Source organism: Entelurus aequoreus, linkage group LG20 (genome assembly GCF_033978785.1).
Source record: "Entelurus aequoreus isolate RoL-2023_Sb linkage group LG20, RoL_Eaeq_v1.1, whole genome shotgun sequence".
NCBI classification, from domain to species: Eukaryota; Metazoa; Chordata; class Actinopteri; order Syngnathiformes; family Syngnathidae; genus Entelurus; species Entelurus aequoreus.
The window spans coordinates 47557109-47571961 of NC_084750.1; the positions used below are offsets into that span (position 1 = coordinate 47557109).

General features: G+C 35.8%; 2 protein-coding genes across 5 annotated transcripts in view; one reads left to right on the forward strand and one right to left on the reverse strand.

Annotated features, from left to right (window-relative positions):
* The window catches only part of LOC133636335 (oocyte zinc finger protein XlCOF22-like), a 520633-nt gene that overhangs the window by 292155 nt on the left and 213625 nt on the right, over positions 1–14853 (forward strand). The gene's annotated exons all lie outside the window — the stretch shown is intronic.
* The window catches only part of LOC133636319 (trafficking kinesin-binding protein 1-like), an 84489-nt gene continuing 83000 nt past the window's right edge, over positions 13365–14853 (reverse strand). For all 4 annotated transcript variants that reach the window (XM_062030215.1, XM_062030217.1, XM_062030216.1 and 1 more), the window contains one exon: positions 13365–14699. In XM_062030215.1, the coding sequence (XP_061886199.1) occupies positions 14162–14699 (538 nt within the window). In that variant the 3' untranslated portion in view covers positions 13365–14161. The remainder of the gene's footprint in view (positions 14700–14853) is intronic.

A 14853-nucleotide genomic window follows, 5' to 3' on the forward strand; every position in this document is an offset into this window, starting at 1 on the left:
CTATACACCTACAGTATATACTAGAATACACATTCAAGTAATGTATATTTTGTGTTGTGTACGTGTTGTTATTGTGCTTGGTTATGGTTGGACCTATACACCTACAGTATATACTTGAATACACATTCAAGTAATGTATATTTTGTGTTGTGTATGTGTTGTTATTGGTTTGGTTATGGTTGGACCTATACACCTACAGTATATACTAGAATACACATTCAAGTAATGTATATTTTGTGTTGCGTACGTGTTGTTATTGTGCTTGGTTATGGTTGGACCTATACACCTACAGTATATACTTGAATACACATTCAAGTAATGTATATTTTGTGTTGTGTATGTGTTGTTATTGGTTTGGTTATGGTTGGACCTATACACCTACAGTATATACTAGAATACACATTCAAGTAATGTATATTTTGTGTCACTATGTGTTGTTATTGGTTTGCTTATGGTTGGACCTATACACCTACAGTATATACTAGAATACACATTCAAGTAATGTATATTTTGTGTCACTATGTGTTGTTATTGGTTTGGTTATGGTTGGACCTATACACCTACAGTATATACTAGAATACACATTCAAGTAATGTATATTTTGTGTTGTGTTTGTGTTGTTATTGTGCTTGGTTATGGTTGGACCTATACACCTACAGTATATACTAGAATACACATTCAAGTAATGTATATTTTGTGTTGTGTATATGTTGTTATTGTGCTTGGTTTGGTTATGGTTGGACCTATACACCTACAGTATATACTAGAATACACATTCAAGTAATGTATATTTTGGGTCGCTATGTGTTGTTATTGTGCTTGGTTTGGTTATGGTTGGACCTATACACCTACAGTATATACTAGAATACACATTCAAGTAATGTATATTTTGTGTTGTGTATGTGTTATTGGTTTGGTTATGGTTGGACCTATACACCTACAGTATATACTAGAATACACATTCAAGTAATGTATATTTTGTGTTGTGTATGTGTTGTTATTGTGCTTGGTTTGGTTATGGTTGGACCTATACACCTACAGTATATACTAGAATACACATTCAAGTAATGTATATTTTGTGTCACTATGTGTTGTTATTGGTTTGGTTATGGTTGGACCTATACACCTACAGTATACACTTGAATACACATTCAAGTAATGTATATTTTGTGTCACTATGTGTTATTGTGCTTGGTTTGGTTATGGTTGGACCTATACACCTACAGTATATACTAGAATACACATTCAAGTAATGTATATTTTGTGTTGTGTATGTGTTATTGGTTTGGTTATGGTTGGACCTATACACCTACAGTATATACTAGAATACACATTCAAGTAATGTATATTTTGTGTTGTGTATGTGTTGTTATTGGTTTGGTTATGGTTGGACCTATACACCTACAGTATATACTAGAATACACATTCAAGTAATGCATATTTTGTGTTGTGTATGTGTTGTTATTGTGCTTGGTTTGGTTATGGTTGGACCTATACACCTACAGTATACACTTGAATACACATTCAAGTAATGTATATTTTGTGTTGTGAATGTGTTGTTATTGGTTTGGTTATGGTTGGACCTATACACCTACAGTATATACTAGAATACACATTCAAGTAATGTATATTTTGTGTTGTGTATGTGTTGTTATTGTGCTTGGTTTGGTTATGGTTGGACCTATACACCTACAGTATATACTAGAATACACATTCAAGTAATGTATATTTTGTGTCACTATGTGTTATTGTGCTTGGTTTGGTTATGGTTGGACCTATACACCTACAGTATATACTAGAATACACATTCAAGTAATGTATATTTTGTGTTGTGTATGTGTTGTTATTGTGCTTGGTTTGGTTATGGTTGGACCTATACACCTACAGTATATACTTGAATACACATTCAAGTAATGTATATTTTGTGTTGTGTATGTGTTGTTATTGGTTTGGTTATGGTTGGACCTATACACCTACAGTATATACTAGAATACACATTCAAGTAATGTATATTTTGTGTCACTATGTGTTGTTATTGGTTTGGTTATGGTTGGACCTATACACCTACAGTATATACTAGAATACACATTCAAGTAATGTATATTTTGTGTTGTGTTTGTGTTGTTATTGTGCTTGGTTTGGTTATGGTTGGACCTATACACCTACAGTATATACTAGAATACACATTCAAGTAATGTATATTTTGTGTCACTATGTGTTGTTATTGGTTTGGTTATGGTTGGACCTATACACCTACAGTATATACTAGAATACACATTCAAGTAATGTATATTTTGTGTCACTATGTGTTGTTATTGGTTTGGTTATGGTTGGACCTATACACCTACAGTATATACTAGAATACACATTCAAGTAATGTATATTTTGTGTTGTGTTTGTGTTGTTATTGTGCTTGGTTTGGTTATGGTTGGACCTATACACCTACAGTATATACTAGAATACACATTCAAGTAATGTATATTTTGTGTTGTGTTTGTGTTGTTATTGTGCTTGGTTTGGTTATGGTTGGACCTATACACCTACAGTATATACTAGAATACACATTCAAGTAATGTAAATTTTGTGTTGTGTATGTGTTGTTATTGGTTTGGTTATGGTTGGACCTATACACCTACAGTATACACTAGAATACACATTCAAGTAATGTATATTTTGTGTTGTGTATGTGTTGTTATTGTGCTTGGTTTGGTTATGGTTGGACCTATACACCTACAGTATATACTAGAATACACATTCAAGTAATGTATATTTTGTGTTGTGTACGTGTTGTTATTGTGCTTGGTTATGGTTGGACCTATACACCTACAGTATATACTTGAATACACATTCAAGTAATGTATATTTTGTGTTGTGTATGTGTTGTTATTGGTTTGGTTATGGTTGGACCTATACACCTACAGTATACACTAGAATACACATTCAAGTAATGTATATTTTGTGTTGTGTATGTGTTGTTATTGTGCTTGGTTTGGTTATGGTTGGACCTATACACCTACAGTATATACTAGAATACACATTCAAGTAATGTATATTTTGTGTCACTATGTGTTGTTATTGGTTTGGTTATGGTTGGACCTATACACCTACAGTATACACTTGAATACACATTCAAGTAATGTATATTTTGTGTCACTATGTGTTATTGTGCTTGGTTTGGTTATGGTTGGACCTATACACCTACAGTATATACTAGAATACACATTCAAGTAATGTATATTTTGTGTTGTGTACGTGTTGTTATTGGTTTGGTTATGGTTGGACCTATACACCTACAGTATATACTTGAATACACATTCAAGTAATGCATATTTTGTGTTGTGTATGTGTTGTTATTGTGCTTGGTTTGGTTATGGTTGGACCTATACACCTACAGTATACACTTGAATACACATTCAAGTAATGTATATTTTGTGTTGTGTATGTGTTGTTATTGGTTTGGTTATGGTTGGACCTATACACCTACAGTATATACTAGAATACACATTCAAGTAATGTATATTTTGTGTTGTGTATGTGTTGTTATTGGTTTGGTTATGGTTGGACCTATACACCTACAGTATATACTAGAATACACATCCAAGTCATGTATATTTTGTGTCACTATGTGTTATTGTGCTTGGTTTGGTTATGGTTGGACCTATACACCTACAGTATATACTAGAATACACATTCAAGTAATGTATATTTTGTGTCACTATGTGTTATTGTGCTTGGTTTGGTTATGGTTGGACCTATACACCTACAGTATATACTTGAATACACATTCAAGTAATGTATATTTTGTGTTGTGTATGTGTTGTTATTGGTTTGGTTATGGTTGGACCTATACACCTACAGTATATACTTGAATACACATTCAAGTAATGTATATTTTGTGTTGTGTATGTGTTGTTATTGGTTTGGTTATGGTTGGACCTATACACCTACAGTATATACTAGAATACACATTCAAGTAATGTATATTTTGTGTTGTGTATGTGTTATTGGTTTGGTTATGGTTGGACCTATACACCTACAGTATATACTAGAATACACATTCAAGTAATGTATATTTTGTGTTGTGTATGTGTTGTTATTGGTTTGGTTATGGTTGGACCTATACACCTACAGTATATACTAGAATACACATCCAAGTCATGTATATTTTGTGTCACTATGTGTTATTGTGCTTGGTTTGGTTATGGTTGGACCTATACACCTACAGTATATACTAGAATACACATTCAAGTAATGTATATTTTGTGTCACTATGTGTTATTGTGCTTGGTTTGGTTATGGTTGGACCTATACACCTACAGTATATACTTGAATACACATTCAAGTAATGTATATTTTGTGTTGTGTATGTGTTGTTATTGGTTTGGTTATGGTTGGACCTATACACCTACAGTATATACTTGAATACACATTCAAGTAATGTATATTTTGTGTTGTGTATGTGTTGTTATTGGTTTGGTTATGGTTGGACCTATACACCTACAGTATATACTAGAATACACATTCAAGTAATGTATATTTTGTGTTGTGTATGTGTTGTTATTGTGCTTGGTTTGGTTATGGTTGGACCTATACACCTACAGTATATACTTGAATACACATTCAAGTAATGTATATTTTGTGTTGTGAATGTGTTGTTATTGGTTTGGTTATGGTTGGACCTATACACCTACAGTATATACTAGAATACACATTCAAGTAATGTATATTTTGTGTCACTATGTGTTGTTATTGGTTTGGTTATGGTTGGACCTATACACCTACAGTATATACTTGAATACACATTCAAGTAATGTATATTTTGTGTTGTGTTTGTGTTGTTATTGTGCTTGGTTTGGTTATGGTTGGACCTATACACCTACAGTATATACTTGAATACACATTCAGGTAATGTATATTTTGTGTTGTGTATGTGTTGTTATTGGTTTGGTTATGGTTGGACCTATACACCTACAGTATATACTAGAATACACATTCAAGTAATGTATATTTTGTGTTGTGTATGTGTTATTGGTTTGGTTATGGTTGGACCTATACACCTACAGTATATACTTGAATACACATTCAAGTAATGTATATTTTGTGTTGTGTATGTGTTGTTATTGGTTTGGTTATGGTTGGACCTATACACCTACAGTATACACTAGAATACACATTCAAGTAATGTATATTTTGTGTTGTGTATGTGTTGTTATTGTGCTTGGTTTGGTTATGGTTGGACCTATACACCTACAGTATATACTAGAATACACATTCAAGTAATGTATATTTTGTGTTGTGTTTGTGTTGTTATTGGTTTGGTTATGGTTGGACCTATACACCTACAGTATATACTAGAATACACATTCAAGTAATGTATCTTTTGTGTCACTATGTGTTGTTATTGGTTTGGTTATGGTTGGACCTATACACCTACAGTATATACTAGAATACACATTCAAGTAATGTATATTTTGTGTTGTGTATGTGTTGTTATTGGTTTGGTTATGGTTGGACCTATACACCTACAGTATATACTAAGATACACATTCAAGTAATGTATATTTTGTGTTGTGTATGTGTTATTGGTTTGGTTATGGTTGGACCTATACACCTACAGTATATACTAGAATACACATTCAATTAATGTATATTTTGTGTTGTGTTTGTGTTGTTATTGGTTTGGTTATGGTTGGACCTATACACCTACAGTATATACTAGAATACACATTCAAGTAATGTATATTTTGTGTCACTATGTGTTGTTATTGGTTTGGTTATGGTTGGACCTATACACCTACAGTATATACTAGAATACACATTCAAGTAATGTATATTTTGTGTTGTGTTTGTGTTGTTATTGTGCTTGGTTTGGTTATGGTTGGACCTATACACCTACAGTATATACTAGAATACACATTCAAGTAATGTATATTTTGTGTTGTGTTTGTGTTGTTATTGTGCTTGGTTTGGTTATGGTTGGACCTATACACCTACAGTATATACTAGAATACACATTCAAGTAATGTAAATTTTGTGTTGTGTATGTGTTGTTATTGGTTTGGTTATGGTTGGACCTATACACCTACAGTATACACTAGAATACACATTCAAGTAATGTATATTTTGTGTTGTGTATGTGTTGTTTTTGTGCTTGGTTTGGTTATGGTTGGACCTATACACCTACAGTATATACTAGAATACACATTCAAGTAATGTATATTTTGTGTTGTGTACGTGTTGTTATTGTGCTTGGTTATGGTTGGACCTATACACCTACAGTATATACTTGAATACACATTCAAGTAATGTATATTTTGTGTTGTGTATGTGTTGTTATTGGTTTGGTTATGGTTGGACCTATACACCTACAGTATACACTAGAATACACATTCAAGTAATGTATATTTTGTGTTGTGTATGTGTTGTTATTGTGCTTGGTTATGGTTGGACCTATACACCTACAGTATATACTAGAATACACATTCAAGTAATGTATATTTTGTGTTGTGTACGTGTTGTTATTGTGCTTGGTTATGGTTGGACCTATACACCTACAGTGTATACTAGAATACACATTCAAGTAATGTATATTTTGTGTTGTGTATGTGTTATTGGTTTGGTTATGGTTGGACCTATACACCTACAGTATATACTTGAATACACATTCAAGTAATGTATATTTTGTGTTGTGTATGTGTTGTTATTGGTTTGGTTATGGTTGGACCTATACACCTACAGTATACACTAGAATACACATTCAAGTAATGTATATTTTGTGTTGTGTATGTGTTGTTATTGTGCTTGGTTTGGTTATGGTTGGACCTATACACCTACAGTATATACTAGAATACACATTCAAGTAATGTATATTTTGTGTCACTATGTGTTGTTATTGGTTTGGTTATGGTTGGACCTATACACCTACAGTATACACTTGAATACACATTCAAGTAATGTATATTTTGTGTCACTATGTGTTATTGTGCTTGGTTTGGTTATGGTTGGACCTATACACCTACAGTATATACTAGAATACACATTCAAGTAATGTATATTTTGTGTTGTGTACGTGTTGTTATTGGTTTGGTTATGGTTGGACCTATACACCTACAGTATATACTTGAATACACATTCAAGTAATGCATATTTTGTGTTGTGTATGTGTTGTTATTGTGCTTGGTTTGGTTATGGTTGGACCTATACACCTACAGTATACACTTGAATACACATTCAAGTAATGTATATTTTGTGTTGTGTATGTGTTGTTATTGGTTTGGTTATGGTTGGACCTATACACCTACAGTATATACTAGAATACACATTCAAGTAATGTATATTTTGTGTTGTGTATGTGTTGTTATTGGTTTGGTTATGGTTGGACCTATACACCTACAGTATATACTAGAATACACATCCAAGTCATGTATATTTTGTGTCACTATGTGTTATTGTGCTTGGTTTGGTTATGGTTGGACCTATACACCTACAGTATATACTAGAATACACATTCAAGTAATGTATATTTTGTGTCACTATGTGTTATTGTGCTTGGTTTGGTTATGGTTGGACCTATACACCTACAGTATATACTTGAATACACATTCAAGTAATGTATATTTTGTGTTGTGTATGTGTTGTTATTGGTTTGGTTATGGTTGGACCTATACACCTACAGTATATACTTGAATACACATTCAAGTAATGTATATTTTGTGTTGTGTATGTGTTGTTATTGGTTTGGTTATGGTTGGACCTATACACCTACAGTATATACTAGAATACACATTCAAGTAATGTATATTTTGTGTTGTGTATGTGTTATTGGTTTGGTTATGGTTGGACCTATACACCTACAGTATATACTAGAATACACATTCAAGTAATGTATATTTTGTGTTGTGTATGTGTTGTTATTGGTTTGGTTATGGTTGGACCTATACACCTACAGTATATACTAGAATACACATCCAAGTCATGTATATTTTGTGTCACTATGTGTTATTGTGCTTGGTTTGGTTATGGTTGGACCTATACACCTACAGTATATACTAGAATACACATTCAAGTAATGTATATTTTGTGTCACTATGTGTTATTGTGCTTGGTTTGGTTATGGTTGGACCTATACACCTACAGTATATACTTGAATACACATTCAAGTAATGTATATTTTGTGTTGTGTATGTGTTGTTATTGGTTTGGTTATGGTTGGACCTATACACCTACAGTATATACTTGAATACACATTCAAGTAATGTATATTTTGTGTTGTGTATGTGTTGTTATTGGTTTGGTTATGGTTGGACCTATACACCTACAGTATATACTAGAATACACATTCAAGTAATGTATATTTTGTGTTGTGTATGTGTTGTTATTGTGCTTGGTTTGGTTATGGTTGGACCTATACACCTACAGTATATACTTGAATACACATTCAAGTAATGTATATTTTGTGTTGTGAATGTGTTGTTATTGGTTTGGTTATGGTTGGACCTATACACCTACAGTATATACTAGAATACACATTCAAGTAATGTATATTTTGTGTCACTATGTGTTGTTATTGGTTTGGTTATGGTTGGACCTATACACCTACAGTATATACTTGAATACACATTCAAGTAATGTATATTTTGTGTTGTGTTTGTGTTGTTATTGTGCTTGGTTTGGTTATGGTTGGACCTATACACCTACAGTATATACTTGAATACACATTCAAGTAATGTATATTTTGTGTTGTGTTTGTGTTGTTATTGTGCTTGGTTTGGTTATGGTTGGACCTATACACCTACAGTATATACTAGAATACACATTCAAGTAATGTATATTTTGTGTCACTATGTGTTGTTATTGGTTTGGTTATGGTTGGACCTATACACCTACAGTATATACTAGAATACACATTCAAGTAATGTATATTTTGTGTTGTGTATGTGTTATTGGTTTGGTTATGGTTGGACCTATACACCTACAGTATATACTTGAATACACATTCAAGTAATGTATATTTTGTGTTGTGTATGTGTTGTTATTGGTTTGGTTATGGTTGGACCTATACACCTACAGTATACACTAGAATACACATTCAAGTAATGTATATTTTGTGTTGTGTATGTGTTGTTATTGTGCTTGGTTTGGTTATGGTTGGACCTATACACCTACAGTATATACTAGAATACACATTCAAGTAATGTATATTTTGTGTTGTGTTTGTGTTGTTATTGGTTTGGTTATGGTTGGACCTATACACCTACAGTATATACTAGAATACACATTCAAGTAATGTATCTTTTGTGTCACTATGTGTTGTTATTGGTTTGGTTATGGTTGGACCTATACACCTACAGTATATACTAGAATACACATTCAAGTAATGTATATTTTGTGTTGTGTATGTGTTGTTATTGGTTTGGTTATGGTTGGACCTATACACCTACAGTATATACTAAGATACACATTCAAGTAATGTATATTTTGTGTTGTGTATGTGTTATTGGTTTGGTTATGGTTGGACCTATACACCTACAGTATATACTAGAATACACATTCAATTAATGTATATTTTGTGTTGTGTTTGTGTTGTTATTGGTTTGGTTATGGTTGGACCTATACACCTACAGTATATACTAGAATACACATTCAAGTAATGTATATTTTGTGTTGTGTATGTGTTGTTATTGTGCTTGGTTTGGTTATGGTTGGACCTATACACCTACAGTATATACTAGAATACACATTCAAGTCATGTATATTTTGTGTGGTGTATGTGTTGTTGGTTTGGTTATGGTTGGACCTATACACCTACAGTATATACTTGAATACACATTCAAGTAATGTATATTTTGTGTTGTGTATGTGTTGTTATTGTGCTTGGTTTGGTTATGGTTGGACCTATACACCTACAGTATATACTAGAATACACATTCAAGTCATGTATATTTTGTGTTGTGTATGTGTTGTTATTGTGCTTGGTTTGGTTATGGTTGGACCTATACACCTACAGTATATACTAGAATACACATTCAAGTCATGTATATTTTGTGTGGTGTATGTGTTGTTGGTTTGGTTATGGTTGGACCTATACACCTACAGTATATACTAGAATACACATTCAAGTAATGTATATTTTGTGTTGTGTTTGTGTTGTTATTGGTTTGGTTATGGTTGGACCTATACACCTACAGTATATACTAGAATACACATTCAAGTAATGTATCTTTTGTGTCACTATGTGTTGTTATTGGTTTGGTTATGGTTGGACCTATACACCTACAGTATATACTAGAATACACATTCAAGTCATGTATATTTTGTGTTTTGTATGTGTTGTTATTGTGCTTGGTTTGGTTATGGTTGGACCTATACACCTACAGTATATACTAGAATACACATTCAAGTAATGTATATTTTCCTTCAGGGTTGCTTTTCGTCTTAAATGACATCAGACCGGGATTTTTCAAATAAAAACAAACAAAAAAATGTACTAATATATTTTCTAACCTTTATTTTTGTTATATTTTTGCATAATGAATGATTGGTCATTTAATAATTATGAAACCATCAAGTGATTTGTCCCAGCCAATCAACTGAGAAATGTAATGAAAAACTATAATAATAAAGTTGTAATTTTATTATGCTTGTTCATCATTATTTAAAAAAATAACAATTATTTTAAAACTCAACAATGAAAAAAACCTGTTTAGTGCAGTACTACAATGACATGACGTTGAATGCTCAAGGCTTTCTAAAGTCTTAAAGGCAGCGTTGAAATCATTCTTTTAAACTCTCTTTGATTCATTTTATCCATCCAATGTTCAATTTGACCTCATTTGCAGCTGAAATATCGTGCGGAAACTTTGTGATCTGTGTTCCTATTGTGCTTCTTGTTCATCATCTGAAGAAGCTGCCCTCTGCAAGCACCATGGATTGTGATGGATGCTTTGCTCATGGGCGCCACCTGCTGGGGAAAAGGACTTACTGCAACAAATACACCTTCAATTCCTTTTATTGCAAAAGCCCGGATTGCGTAAGAATGTGCAAATAATAACAAGTTTTGTAATGTGCAAACAATAACAAGTTTTCAGACCTGTCGTCAGCTTTGTGTGGCGGCCATTTTACACCATTTTGTATTGTTGGTGTGAGTGACACTTAATGTGAGCTACATCTTTCAAGCAGTGAAGGAATATTACCATCTCTCTAATTAAACACAGTGTTACCGTTCAAACTGTGTGCAAAAATATGACATAAACTTGTTAAATAAAACATCTGCCCTGTTTTGAATGAATACTTAGGCCTTCTATGCTACTGTATTGTATTGTTGGTGATTACTTGGAGAGCCAAGTGTTTTCTGAGGTGCTGCTCGGTGGAAAACTGCTCACCTGGACCCTCCAATCATGTCCAATACAACTTTGGACTTGTCCCACATTTATGCTGCCACACAAGTTTACTGTCAAAGTTATCCAATTACTGTAAACTCAAAAACTGTAGCACTTATTTTTACACTTACATTCTGGCGACTGAGCTGCTGTTTCGTTTTTACAGTGAAAAATGGTACCACTGTTATTTTTACGCTCACATTCTGGCAATGAGCTGCCAGGTTCCTTTTTTTTACAGCAAATTACTGGAAATTGAATGGTACAACTTTTACGGTAATATTGTGGCAACTGATTTGCCAATTCTTTACCGTAAAATCTACTCTGTGGTCGTTGTTGGGTTTTGTTTTTTTGCGTGTAAATGTAAAAACTGTATTACTATTATTTTACAGTAGAATTCTTGCGATTGAACTGACAGTTGTTTTTTTTGCAGTCAAATTTACAGTCATTACTGTAAATTGAAAAAAGGGTACCACTTTTACTGTAAAATGATTATTTCTTTAAACTACAGTCATTGCAGACAATTACTGTGAATTGAAAAACTGCACCAAAGTTATTTTTACAGCAAAATTCTGGCAACTGAGCTGCCAATTTGTTTTCTACCGTAAAATTTGTGGTAATTGTTTTTACAGCAAATAACCGTAAATTGGATTATAGGGACACCTTTATTTTTATAGTAAAATCTACAGTTGATGTTTTTACAGTGCATTACTGTAAAAGGAAAAACTGTACCATTGTTATTTTACAGTACAACTCTGGCGATTGAGCTGCCAGTTTTTATTTTGCTGTAAAATTTACGGTCATTATTTTTACAGTGAATTACTGTAAATTGAAAAACGGCACCACTTTTATTCTTACAGTAAAATTCAGGTGACTGAGCTGGTGGTTTTTTACCCTCAAATCTACTGTTGTTGTTTCGTGATGATGACCTGCTGTCAGTGGAGATGACACTAATTATTACACCTGTCAGTGGAAGGATCCACAGGTGGAGATGACACTAATTATTACACCTGTCAGTGGAAGGATCCACAGGTGGAGATGACACTAATTATTACACCTGTCAGTGGAAGGATCCACAGGTGGAGATGACACTAATTATTACACCTGTCAGTGGAAAGATCCACAGGTGGAGATGACACTAATTACTACACCTGTCAGTGGAAGGATCCACAGGTGGAGATGACACTAATTATTACACCTGTCAGTGGAAGTATCCACAGGTGGAGAGGACACTAATTATTACACCTGTCAGTGGAAGGATCCACAGGTGGAGATGACACTAATTATTACACCTGTCAGTGGAAGGATCCACAGGTGGAGATGACACTAATTACTACACCTGTCAGTGGAAGGATCCACAGGTGGAGATGACACTAATTATTACACCTGTCAGTGGAAGGATCCACAGGTGGAGATGACACTAATTATTACACCTGTCAGTGGAAGGATCCACAGGTGGAGATGACACTAATTATTACACCTGTCAGTGGAAGGATCCACAGGTGGAGATGACACTAATTACTACACCTGTCAGTGGAAGGATCCACAGGTGGAGATGATATGATATAGTATTACACCTGGACTATTTAGCTGGGAGGCGTGGCTTCGTCATGCTTGGTGCTCCTTTTCATGGCCACACCTACGTACTGGCCTTCTCCTGTGTCTCACCCTCCCAGGTTCCTTCCCGTGGTGGTGCCCACCCTCCTGTGTGCCCACCCCCCTGTGTGCCCATCCCCCTGTGTGCCCACCCTCCTGTGTGCCCATCCCCCTGTGTGCCCATCCCCCTGTGTGCCCACCCTCCTGTGCCCACCCTCCTGTGTGCCCCCCTCCTGTGTGCCCACCCTCCTGTGTGCCCACCCTCCTGTGTGCCCATCCCTCTGTGTGCCCCCCCTCCTGTGTGCCCCCCCTCCTGTGTGCCCCCCTCCTGTGTGCCCCCCCTCCTGTGTGCCCACCCTCCTGTGTGCCCCCCCTCCTGTGTGCCCCCCCTCCTGTGTTGCCATCACTTGAGTAGTGTTTGCATGTTGTTGTTCCCTGCTGGGACTAAAGAGTGTTCCTCTGCATCAGCGGAGCAGATGACAATAAAATGAGGTGAATGAAAGAGCTTGTACAGTAACATTGTCCATGACCCTGAAATCTATTGTATAGTCGTTGTGTTTACAGTGCATTGCTGTAAATGGGAAAACGCTATCACTGTAATTTAACAGTAAAAGTAAATTGCCAGGTATTTTTGTACGGTCATTGTTTTTACAGCAAATGACTGTGAATTGAAAAAGAGTAAGATTGTTTCTAAGGTAAACATGAGCGTCCTGTCAGTGAATTGAAAAAGAGTAAGATTGTTTCTAAGGTAAACATGAGCGTCCTGTCAGTGAATTGAAAAAGAGTAAGATTGTTTCTAAGGTAAACATGAGCGTCCTGTCAGTGAATTGAAAAAGAGTAAGATTGTTTCTAAGGTAAACATGAGCGTCCTGTCAGTGAATTGAAAAAGAGTAAGATTGTTTCTAAGGTAAACATGAGCATCCTGTCAGTGAATTGAAAAAGAGTACCACCACAGCAAATGACGGTCAACCTAATTCTGCAGACTGACTTGCGATATTATTTGGCCGTAAAATCTACAGTGGTTATTACTGTAAACCTGAAAAATCCTACTATTGTTATTCTCCGTTTTTTTCCCCTCAAGTCCACCGTTGTATGATGTCAGGTGTACCTAATGTAATGGCTGTTGTTCAAGCCACATGTCATGTGACTGCCCAGCGCCAGATTGGCTCCTCCCATTTCCCTGGTCCAGACTACTCAGGAGGACCCGGGGCCTTCATGGCCATGCTCGCCGGGTAACTCCTGTTCCGTCTTATCCCCTCAGGCCCAAAGGGGGAGCCCGATCTTCGCAGCCCACCCAGAGGCCCCAGCATGGGGCTTGGACTCACCGGCCGGGCCACACCCAGACGCTTCACCTTGTCCAGCAGGTTGAGGTTGTGCACGCTCACGCTCACGTCAGTCTGGCTCTCGCAGTCCCGCCCCCTCTGGCGGCCCCTGGTGCCCGCAGTCACCTCCTTCAGGATGGAACGTGCCGGTTTGGAGGCCAGGAAGTTGTCATAGGAGGGGCTCTTGAAGTCAAAGTCCATAGACGTGGCCCCCTGTCCGGTGGGGGAGTTTGGAGGTGTTGCGGGGCGCAGGGGGTCTGGGTGGCGGGCTCTGTCGGGCGTGATGGAGGTGCTGAATAAGACGCCCTCACTGGCCTGACTCTGGTGATACACGGCTGCAGAGATCCCTCTCTCCTGTAGGAGGCGCACTAAGCCCAGGGAGGTGCTGGTGGTGCGGGTGCCGTCCCTGCGGGTAAGTCCAATCATCTCATTAATTATTCATTCTTCGGCTAATTATTCTGTCTGTCCAGTTGTTGGCATCGGTGTGTTTATTAGGTACCGTACACTTACTGGAACTAGAAAAAGCCATTTTTGTAAAAACTGCATGTGAACGTTGAAAA